This window comes from Etheostoma cragini, chromosome 16 (genome assembly GCF_013103735.1).
Source record: "Etheostoma cragini isolate CJK2018 chromosome 16, CSU_Ecrag_1.0, whole genome shotgun sequence".
NCBI lineage: Eukaryota > Metazoa > Chordata > Actinopteri > Perciformes > Percidae > Etheostoma > Etheostoma cragini.
The window spans coordinates 17,371,870-17,384,134 of NC_048422.1; the positions used below are offsets into that span (position 1 = coordinate 17,371,870).

At 40.0% G+C, this 12,265-nt stretch overlaps 1 protein-coding gene across 1 annotated transcript in view; it reads right to left on the minus strand.

Annotated features, from left to right (window-relative positions):
- The window catches only part of LOC117959058 (potassium/sodium hyperpolarization-activated cyclic nucleotide-gated channel 1), a 65,146-nt gene that overhangs the window by 21,148 nt on the left and 31,733 nt on the right, over window positions 1–12,265 (minus strand). Inside the window, exon 4 of the mRNA XM_034895909.1 lies at window positions 5,089–5,307. Coding sequence (XP_034751800.1) covers window positions 5,089–5,307 — 219 coding nt within the window. The remainder of the gene's footprint in view (window positions 1–5,088; window positions 5,308–12,265) is intronic.

The window sequence follows — 12,265 nt, forward strand, 5'->3', positions numbered from 1 at the left end:
TAGCTTGCTCTTCCCAAAGCTAACGTAGAACACACAAGTTGGGGTTTTATGGGTGATTGTGTGCTGGACTATTTCTTTCCCATGACCCAGACAGAGCCAGCTAGCTCTTTCTCTCTGTTTCCCAGTATTTGTGCTAAGCTAAGCTGACGTCTCTTGTAGCTGTAGCTTCATATATAATGTATGGACATGACAGTAGTATCCTAAAATGTTCAACAACTGTTTTTATTAAGCATTACTGCTTCTATGATGCAGTTGCCTAAGAATATGCATATAGTATCATACTTTTTTCATACTTACAAGTGTTTTAAACCTTCTTTAACAAGTTTAGTATTTCCGATATGAGTTAAGACATAAGGGAAGGTATGAGTTAAGTTAGGTGTACATAACACTCTAAACCCTGTAAATGAAATAAAGCCCATATTATATATGTCTTAAAGCCGAGCTTTGTGTGACACACAGTTGTCTTACAGTGATTCAGCATCAGAACATTCCAGCAGGCATGTTTGAGACCATGCATGTTTTACACCATCCTATCCTTCCACTCCCTCAAATGCTTACTCTGATTTTTCAATATCTTTCTCTTAGTTTGTTTAATGATGGCCGTCCTTTTAAATTCATTTTTTATTTTATTTTCTAAGAGATCACAACAAAGGTTTCTGGAATAAGTCAAATTTAAGTAAAACATATTGACATTCCCTTCCCTCCTCATCTTCTCATAAACATCCTCCGTCCTTAGCTACTGTCTAACCCCACACCAACATGCCTCTCTCCATGTTTCCAACCCCCCGGCTGTGGCAGTGATAGATGTAATGACTACAGGCTGAGCACCCCGAACCCATCCCTGCTGCTCCTCAGCCTGCTCCACTGATATGCACAGCCATGCAGCAAAATCAGCCTGAGCTGAATCTGGCCACACACTGGGGCTCTGTTACCACAGACAAGGCATTCACAAACTCAGAGTTGTCAGTTAGTTGCCCATAGGGATGTCGAATGGCTAAAGTGGGATGTAGATTAAGCAGATTTGCTACGGAGCAGATGTACATCACATACTGAGCAAGGCACATGTCACTAATTCAAACACTGACTTCGAACGGCTGACTTGTTAGCTGTGGGCGACCCTCTGTCATTCATTCATTCATTTAGAATATGCTGTAACATCTGTGCATCTGGCAATGATCAATCATATAATTATGTTTTCAATTATGATACATTCTAGCTTATAAAGAAATCAGTTCAATGCTGTGAATTAAATACCCATTCCAATAATAGTGGTGTTATGCAGCAAAGTTTTTTTTTCTGTGTCACGTTTTTTGATCTGCTAACAGTTCTGTTGTCAATCCCAAACTGAATTAATGACCAGACCTGTAACTATAAGTGTGATGATGACGTTTTATATTGCTCCATCTGTTAGAGGACGATGAAACTGAATAATTGTTATTCAGGGTCCCATTCAGATTGACTGTTTTAGCATGATATTTACTAGATTAATTGTCTCTTTACATGGATTTAACCATTTCCACCACATTTCTTTTAAAATTTGAGTTGTGGTTGGCTTTGTACCATAATGATGCTGCAGCAACAATTAGTAGTAGTATTTTGCATGAAAGGCATAAAAGCTTCTGCTCCAAATGATGAATTTGAAGTGCCATGTTACGTATAATAACACTGCACCAAATCCGTAGTTTTTTTTTTCTCTAGATTGTCATTAACCACAGAAGCGGCTGGCAAGGTCAGGCCTGCGTTTTAGAATGAATTGATTATGACGAAATGCTTTAATGTGCAAGGTGTAAATTAATGAACTGGTATTTTAGCATGTCTTGGTAAAGTCACAGCCAAGGTGACTCTGTTGACATCTACAACCTCCTGCAGGATGATTGATGTGTACTTTGTGCATCAGTTCATTCCTGCCTTAGTACGCGTCGGCCTGCGACTAACAATTCTTTTATTCTTCATTTTATAATTTTTTTTGCTGTAGAGTTGAAACAATTAGTTAATTTATCGATTAGCTGATTGACAGAAGAACTAATTGTTTCAATCATTTTTTAGCAAGATGTGCAAAGTTCACTCATCACTCACTCACTCATGTGAGGATTTGCAGCGTTTCGTTGTCATGTTATTAACTGAATATTTGGGGGTTTTAGACTGTTGTTCAAAAGAATATTTTACAGACAAAATTATTAGCTGACTAAATTATTCGATAATGAAATAATTGTTAGTTGCAGCACTAATTTGTTGATTATTTTCGTGATAAGTCGTCGGTCTATTACATGCCAGAAAATTATAAAAGGTTTCCATGACAAAAAAAAGTTAAGATTTTTGCTTCATAATCACATAAGATAGAAACACAGCAAAACCTTTGAAAGTGAAGAAAACAATGTGTGGAATCATAGATTGAATCAGATATTAAACATTTGCAGTTTATTTGTCTAAAAGGATTTCAGCTCTAATACACAATGTGTATATTAAAAATTACATGATTGCAACTACAACACTGGGGGCCTGTTGCACAAAAGTAGAATAAAGATATCCAGGATGAGTGAAAAAGCGCAGCTTGATTTGGTGTGATCCGCTCATCGCGGCTTAATCGGTTGCACGTTTGCCAAGCCAGGATGAACAGGTGAAGCTATGTCAAGCCAGGGGTAGATAGCTGGGATAAGTGCACGTTCACGGCTTTCTTAAATAGACTACGGTATCAATCACGGATTTAATGGTGCAGAAATGGAGAAGACGCATGCGGCATATGTTTCACCCAATGAGCAGCAGCTTCTAATGGAAAGTAACAAGGAGGTGAAGCATATAATATGCAAAAAGGGAAATATGGCTGTTATCAAAACGGAGAAGAAAAAGCCCAACAGACATTAGCGGACCAACTGAATGTAAAGGATGTAAAAATATCTACTTAGCCTACTAATCACTCCACTTTTTTATTTACAAAGTTGTAGGTTACACTGTGTTTTAATTGTTAATATGCTAGTTTCATGTTTCTGTTTTTATGTGATAAATGTGATGGTTTTACTGTACTCAAAGTGTCTTTGAGTAGCCTACCATATAAAGCACAATATAAATACAATGTATTATTTAGCCTACTTTGCCTTAAAAGTGAGCAGAGGGAATTAATGTTCCTCGGGAAATGTACCCTAAGGACTGTAGGCTTAATTTCAAACTTGTCAATTTTTATTCACAACGAAATCATCAATGTATTGGTCTCTGACCAGTCTGCCAATATTATCATGTGGGGATATAGCTGCATTGTCCCACTTAATCCCCGGAGCGCGTCCTGTACAAAGCTGGAGCTGCATAGACGACGGACGCCGCGCTGCTCATCTCTACTTTTACAGAGAGATCGGACACTGACGCAACACACAGGTCTGCCGGAAGGCAGCGGCCACTGGGCAGCGCCTGCACGCCGGGCAGCCTCGACACACTACCTGCCTACCGGGAAAAGTCCCGACTCTCCTGATTGTCACTCCGCATCTGGGTGGCAGTGCAACCAATTCTAACCACGTAAAACAACTGCAATAGTAGGGATTTAAATCAAACTCATGACAACAAATAATGGATGTTAATAAAATTAAATCCGAACACATGCAGAAGACAACGGAATAACTTAAACACGTTTATTTTGGATCAAAGCGGCATCTGATTTAACACATGAGACGCCAGGATTAATCTTAGCCTGGCTGTTAGCCTGCTCTGGACCAGGCTAGCCGCAAAGAATAAATCTCCATGGTTACTTTGCTGGGTTTAATTTAACCTGGTTTTGTGCAACCAAATCAAAGATAAATTCATCCAGGATAAATTGAATATCCCAGCTTAATCCCTTATTCTGGTTTGGTGCAACAGGCCCCAGATCATTATCAAATTCTGTTCATCACTCTTTCACTTAAATGACACGAAACATGAACTGTTTCCATTGACACATCATGTTTATAAAAAAAATGTTTGTTTGTGTTTACATCATCTATGTTACCACATAAATTATAGGTCAGCTCTTCATTTCTAATTCTAATCATAACTATGACCTTAAATAGATCAAGACAAACAGAGGACTATAATCCCCTGAACTGTAATGATTTATCAACATGGAACTCTGCAGTGTACACACAGAAAAAAGTTTGAGAGTTAAAGTCAGGTTCTTGCGTGCAAGCACACAGAGCGCATCAGTCATGGCAGTGTGTTCTGGAATTTGACCAGGCCTCTCAGCAAGATCACAGATGGTGGCTCGCCAGCCCCCCCCAAAAAAACATTAAAAACTGATATAACAGAGACTGAAATGAAAGAGAAAAATAAAATGTGTTCACTGGCAGCATACTGACAATAAGGTGGCTGGTCATGTCATAGACCTACTCACCCCGTTGGCCTTATGTGTTCTGCTTGGGGGAAGAAAATCCTCTTTCTTAATCATTGCCCAGGATAATGTGATCTGTGAGAGCTCAACCCATTGGTCCATGGTTCCACTGAGAGAAGCTAATTTATTTAAGTCGAGCTCCAATGAGCAGGACTTTTTGCAGTCGGAAAGAGCAAAACCCTCAGATTAATACCTTAAAGCTATAGTGTGTAGTTTCTCTCCCCCCCATGCGGAACTAATGACAAGAACACTGTCGAGGCGTCCACATGATACAAGCCTTACGTGATTGCACACACACCCCCTCTCCTCCCCCCCGCAGTTGCTAGTAGCCAAGGACGGCACGTAGGATTAAAAAACACAATGGACTCTTCAGAAGATGTAATTATCGTCACTTGAGTTTTTGAGCCCAAAAGTCACGGGACGACACAATCTTCTGAACACAGAATACAGAGGGATAGATGTGTGGCGCTGATAGTCTTAATTAACTTTGTAGCAAGTCATTTGTCAACGGCTTAAATGTAACAGACGTTCAATTAAATGAAAAAGTTACGCACAAAAGCTTTAATCATCATTTAAATCATCCCACTTGTTATTGGCATTACATTATTAGAAAGATTTGAACTTCATACCATGCAGTCACTTCATTAAAAAAAAAATCCAATATCATGTAAATCACGTAAACCCAAACCTTTTCATAATCTCAGGTATTTAATATAATCATGTCACTGTCTGGTGCTTACCTTCTCTTGGTATTGCCTGCGTGAGGAGTCCAGCGATTGAATTAAAGCTGTAGCGTGGCCCACAAACATGGCGTAGCACGTGGCTCCAACAATCATGCTCAACATGGTGATCCACAGGTCAGACATGCTGACAGGTGCCCGGGCACCATACCCAATGCACAGCATGTGGCTCATGGCTTTGAAGAGGGCATAAGAGTACTGCTTACCCCAGGAAACGTTCTGCAAGGGCGAAGAGAGAGAGAGAGAAAAGGGAAAGGGGGGGGGATGAGATAGGAATAGAGAGACGGGGGGGTTACTGCAAGGCAATGCAGGGAGGGCAGAATAGAAAGATAGGCTTTCCTTTGATGGATCACTGAAACTCCACCAAACACTCTTCATGCCTCACAGCCTAATGCCCTCACTGAGTGGTTGAACTTTCTACCTGTCTCTCTCTCTTCTTTCAGCCTTTCAACACCCTCTCTGCTTAGACCTACCTGGCTTTATTTATTTTCACATTTGCCAATGGGAGCAAAACAGCTCATGTTTGCAAGAGCTAAAAGAACACAAAAAAAGACTGGCCTGGATTGTTGTGCCCTCTCTCATGAAGTATTGTTATGGGATTCAGTGTGTTGGATGCAGGGGAACAGAAATACAGAGCTGAGAGGTTGAGAACTCACTGTAGTCTCTACGCACACATGTACTGTAACATATCAGCTTGAGTGTATGTAATTGTTTTCATGTTCAAGATGTAGTCAATCATGATCGACTCTTTTGAGCAACTCTTTGTTTCAAACAAAGGGATCTGCGCTGGGTAAGAGTCATTACTTTTAGCGTTCACGGCATGTGTTCTGGTCATAAAGTGACTGCTTCTTGTGTGCCTTTAACTACAACAATAATATCTCCACTCAGGTTCATGAGGCTCCTATTATCCAATTATGTGTCAATCTGGGTTAATGAGGAACCATTTCATCATCACCCCATCATAGTTGATGAAAATAACCTGATTGGTCGCCTCTGACTGGGATGCAAGCAGAGAAGGACCAGACAGAAATGTAATTCTGCCAATCAAGATCAGCTTCTATGATTCCAATTGACTATCATTAGTGTTTGATAATATGCAGTCTAATACTGAGGTATTATGAAGCATGGATGGATTATGACAAGATGGACCCCTGGGCACAGATGCCTTAATGGCCTCCCACACAATCCTTGGTGGCAAAGTGATCACACTGACTCGAAGATGCATTCCCAATAAAGTTGTAATGAGGTTGCTTTCTCGTAATAACCTCAAATTAATTGTTTTAGGGGTCAGTATGCTTGCCAGCCACGTGATTGTCGGGTCATTGATCAGCTTCTGAAACCTCCTTCTTCCACACTTTTCTAAAGTTGAAATTTGGGGACAGTGTTCAACCATTCCATTAACATTCCGAATCCAACAATAGGATAATCGCGCCCGCGTTTCGCAGTGATTGGCCAGCTGTTGGTAGCTATGAAAGTACGAAGGAAGCTCTCTTTTTTTGTTTTTTACGATTTTTTTTGGGGCATGTTTAGGCCTTTTTTGATAGCACAGCTTAAGACAGGAAGGGGAAAGAGTGGGAAAGTGACATGCAGCAAAGGGCTGCTGATCGGAATCTAACCTGCGGCAGTGCTGTGTGGACTGAGCCTTTGCACATGGGGCACAACCTGGTGAGCAACCCATATTCTTATTTTTAACTTGCCTTCGGACATGGCCGGATGACATGTGGTACAGGCTAGCTTGTTTTGAGCATACTAAGGCCTTTGGACAACTCTTCAATCTTTTAAAAAAGGACTTTTTGCTTTCTTTACAATGCAATGAGAAATTGTATTAACAGCCACTTCAAACAAATGCTCTTATGTAGGATCCCTTGGACACCTGGCCCTACACCCATTTTATAACCCATCTAGGTCATCAGGTAGTATTACAATATAGAAGGCTTAATAATATACTACCTTTATAGTTGCATTGTAGACATCACAGATCCCCCCCCCCCCCCCAACATGACTTCAGTACATACCCTTTTTTTTGCCCAGAGGTACGCAAAATCTCTAGTGAGCAACCTCAACAGGCCCATTGAAACCCAGTAAGTGAAGACAAATGTGACAGCTCCTCGGTACATGGCTCGTAGTCACAGCCAAGTTGCTGACTCCTCTAATAGCTTCACCTCCTGTGAACAAGAAGGGCCGAGGAAGCACTCCATATAGAATATATATTTCACCCAAAACAGAAAGGCTAAAGAAAGAAATATGAAACCTCTAGAAAATATAGTTAATCTCTGTCTTTTTTTCACTGGCTGACATAGTTCCATAAGCCACACTGTAATGTAGCACATCCCATCACGTTCACACACTGGTGCCTCCTTTTGTCACGGCATTCTCCGTTCTGCTCGACTCCACGCTGTTCATCAACTGGGATTTAGTAATGAGTAAATTTACAGCTAATCATCTGCCCTGGATGACTCACCAAGTCTCATCTCCATGCTGATTAGTTTATTCTTCCAGAGACTGATTAGAACATTTGTGACACTTTCCAACTTTAATAACAAATAGAGTCCAGTTTGTTGGCCTTGGCAGCGTCAATTTGTTATCTCCAAACAGAGTTCAGCCAAAAAATACTGTCTTAATACAAATACCCACCTTTTCCCCACAATATACAGAGTAAATGAAATATTTGTAGCAGGAATTTATTCGCAGTAGAAACATTTATGTGGTGTTTTTGTAGAATTTTACAATTGCACTTACACTGAATAATCCCCCCCCCCCCCCCCCCCCCCCCCCCCCCCCCCCCCCCCCCCCGCACACACACACACACACACACACACACACACACAATCCACCTAAATGTCACTTGTGATGTCATGAGCCTCATGTGTCCTTTCAGCTGTGTACAATTAGCATGTGTGGCTGCGATGATGGGTAGTGCTGCAGAATGTTTGTGTTGACACATTCGTATGGATGGCAAAGTAGAGAAATGTAGTTTTGCTAGGTTAAAACAGATAAGCTGTGGTGACTCACTGCATCTTTTGCTATTTGTCCTTGGATGTGTTTGGTGCAACAGGGAATGTCTACACTGCATGAGCGTGTCATATAATCCTTTTGTAGTACAGATTACGTGTGTATATGGATTGGGAATTTACTTCACATATGGTTGCACTGCACATCATATGTCTGACGTGTATTTAAATATAGAGCATATGAAACAGGTAAAAGGGGAGAATTGTTTTTTAGTTGGCTCTTGGCCCAGCGGTGATCAGCTCATTGAACTAACCAATCACTCTTTATTGGATTCAACTGTCACAGGTGTGGTTTCTAATTGAACATTTTAGGCATCATTGATGTTCCATCATTATTAGTTCAAGTCCTTATCATGGACTGTAAAAATAATGGACAAAGCTTCTATGTCTATCAATTGAAGGCAGTGTGCCTTAAACCTGAATTTTATCTAATTTTTAGCAGGGGGCAACTCCACTGGTTACACAAATAAGTATTTTAGTCTATGGGAAAATGATCCTACTTCTCACTTGATTTACTACCTCAGGAAACATTGTGCATGAGTTGATGGGCTCAATCGCTAGACTCAAGTCTTGATAAAAAGAGAGAGAGAAAAAGAGAGACCCTTCTTGTAGAAGAGCATTGCAGGAATAACATCTGCATTATTACTGGTTTGATTCCTTGAGTTTCCATTTTTGCCATCCATTACATTAAGTGACTTACAGTAGATTTGGCGCTGTGCATTATGATTGTAGCAGCCAATCTTACACTAAGCACATCCTGTCCTGGATTTCTTTTGTCCGTTTACAGTAATCATCAAATGACAGACATGAACATGTATTTCCCTACAGCAGTGAGGAAATTCACAGATTGACAGAATTATCCGCCGTATACCCTCCGTTTCAAAAAGCAGCTTCGACTTTTTTCCTATTCTCTCCAATCCCTTTGACTTTGATGAATGTGCCTAACACTGCACATTTGCTCAGATCCTCTGAAGTTTGAAATATAATGAAGTTCTGGATGAAGCCAAACAAGTGACATTGATTACTTTATAGTCAACAGTAACACAATTTCACAGATTCCTTATCCCATGCAAAACCACTCGAAACGGTCTATAATTAGACTTAGCAAAGTGTTTGACCGTTTGATTGTTTAAGATCAACCAGCATTTGAATTCATCAGTCACAACATGGAGCCCCCATATAGTCCCATCACACAGGATGAGAATGGTTCTTTGACCTGGATGCTTCACCATTGTCCCGGTGTCGAGTGTGACCCAGAAACTTTGGTTGTTGTTCATACCAATTAACAACTATGAGACTATGTATTAGAAGATGTAATACACAGCTGCAAAGGACAGGATTTGACCCTCAACAACACCACTGCTCATAGGGCAAATAACAAAAAATAGAGAGATGCACACCAATTCAATAGCTGCCCTCGTTTCATTGCAGAAAAACACTTATTAGTAAAAAACAAGGAAAAAAACATTTTGTATGACATTCTTTTCAAAATAAACATTCTAGAATGTGCATTGCAGGTTTTCCTTTTTAAATAAGTTTTGGGGTAAAATGTCACCATATTTTGATTTTACTAGCACTTTGTGTGTATTTTTTATGTTTTAATTCAGGTAAAGGCTCCCCCCAAGTGTTTTTTTTTATCCATAATTAAAAACATGAGCACAAACATCAGCATTATCTGGTCTTAATTACTCAATCATATAACTGTCTAAAACCCGGCAAGCTGTCCCATGCACGGGGAAAAATGTGATGCACAATATCCATTTTTTTTTAAATGTATTACGTAATTTAACTACAAGCTGTTCTCTCTGTGAGTGCACAGAAGGCGCAACACCCTCTGAACACATAAGCGAGGAAGTGCAGGGGTCTGCTGGCCTTTGTGAGCCCCAAACTGTAAGTTGGCAAGAAAAAACACTCCCAGTGGTAACCTTCTCAGTTTAAAGGCTGATGTTCTCTTTGTGTCGTTTGTTTCATGCTTATCTCCTGCTCAGCAATACCGATGAAGGATCCTTCTGGGACCTGCCAAGCTTTCTACAGTTTTCTCCTTTTATTATGTTTTTGTCGTTTTATTGCAAAGGTCTCAGTTGCTTTCCTTAGGGTTGTACGTTTAGGTTGTTAGTTGTGTTGCAATCAACAATTAATTTGCCAAATATTCCCTATAACATGTCGAAAAAATGACCACTATTTTCCATTTACCATCACATAAAACAGTGAAAAGTAACAAATCTCAGGGGCCTGAACTTGGAATTTTTTGCATAAAATCATTGCCAATTAAATTCAATTGATTAATTAATAGGGCTGTTACGCCTCTCTGACATGTTATTCTATGCTTTGTGATTTGTTGATTTAATATTTTCTTTATCTCATAACATAGATCCAAATGTAGTCACCTTTGTAAAAGCTTTGTCTTTCAACTTTCTCTGAAGATTAATACATGTCTACCACACAATACTGACATTTGAGGAGTGAAGTGACTTCTTCTTTTGCTTTTGCTATCCAATCATGTGCAATCAAGCGTGCGTCGGCCACTTTCACTGATGAGCACACCCTCAATCAGAAAGGTTAAACTAAGCAAGAAGGCAGCCTGATTTATGTCTCCAGGTGTATAACAAAAGAGATGTTTTTATATGTCCTGTGACAATCCCTTGAAATTCGGTGCTACTGTTGTTGAGCAGCGACGCTTGACATCTTGACAATTCAGGTGTTCATACTCCCGCATTTGACAATGAACAAAGATGCTCTAGAGATGAGTGATTGAAATCAATCAGCAAAGACTCTCCAAGAGCGGAGAATAACACACCTAACAATGTCAACCAATCAAAGGTACTGTACACCAAATAATTAAGCAAGTGAGCTACACCCTTTTCACATCTGGGCAAAAGCAGTCTTGCGTTTTACTAAAATGAAACCAATATGTCCTCATGTTGAGGGAAGTGCCACGAGGAAGGAGATGTATATGTATAAAAATAGTTTGATTAATTCATAAACTTTGGACTGTGGCCAGCTGTTTCAAATGACTCATTGAGGTTGGGAGGAGAAAGTAGTGGGTAGTTCAGGGATAAAAGAAACTGAAGGGTGGTTATGCATGGTAAGGCAATGCCTTTCTGTTTTTGTCTGTCTACCTACAGTATCTGTCTATCTGTCTGCCCCTGAGACATGAATCCTCGGCAGGATACTGCTCAGCTGTCCGTCTTTTTAAAGTGAGACCTGGACAGCAACAGCACACAAACACTCACAAAACACACATGTCCCTCCTTGCTCCTAAACACATATCTTTACACTGTGTATGCAGACAGAAGTAACATCCCATCAGCCTCTCACACGAGCCAACACAGCGACAGCAGCATTATCTTGTTGGGTGATTAAGTAAATGCAGCCGCTAAAGAGTAAGAAGCTACTCTCAGGCCATTAGTCATGAAGATAACAGTCCTACACCTTGTACTGCACCACTCAGCAGTATCTGCAGTCCTGGTTGTCCCCACTTTTCTTCCCACAGTTGGAGAAAGAAAGTACCAAGCCAACGACAGAAACAAAACATGACGCAATCGGAATTTAAAGCAGTCATTCTTGAGCCGCTGAAAGACACAACCTTTGAAGGCAACATTCACCTGAAAGTCCCTCTCCCAACAGGCTGGAGAATCACATGTTGTATTTAAACGGAAGAGGACATATCTTATCAAGATTTTGAACTTATGAATGCTAATGCATTGCAATTGTGTGAAAAGACGAATTCCACATGTGGGCAAGGCTTTTCACTTTGGATTTGCCAGACCGCAGTCAGGGTCCACAGGGAAGAGATTTCTACAAATTGCTCATTCTCCCACATCACAGTCAGTATCACCATGTTAGTTGCTGACATCCTACTGTGGCAATTACTGGAGATATTTCCTCAAGTATGTCTCATTTAGGGATGCAACTAACAATTGTTTTCATCAATTCTTTTGGGGATTAATTTTACTCTGCACACTAACTTTCAACACAAGTGTTCAGTCATCACAAAAATGGAGGAAAAATCAATATAGAAAGCAATCTGAAAATTGAAGGATGTCAAAATGAAAAACCTGATATATATATATATATATATATATATATATATATAGACATTTATTCAAGTTGAGTAATTTGCAAAAATGTTTCACATTTGTTCAAATTGGTATCTCTTTTCTTTT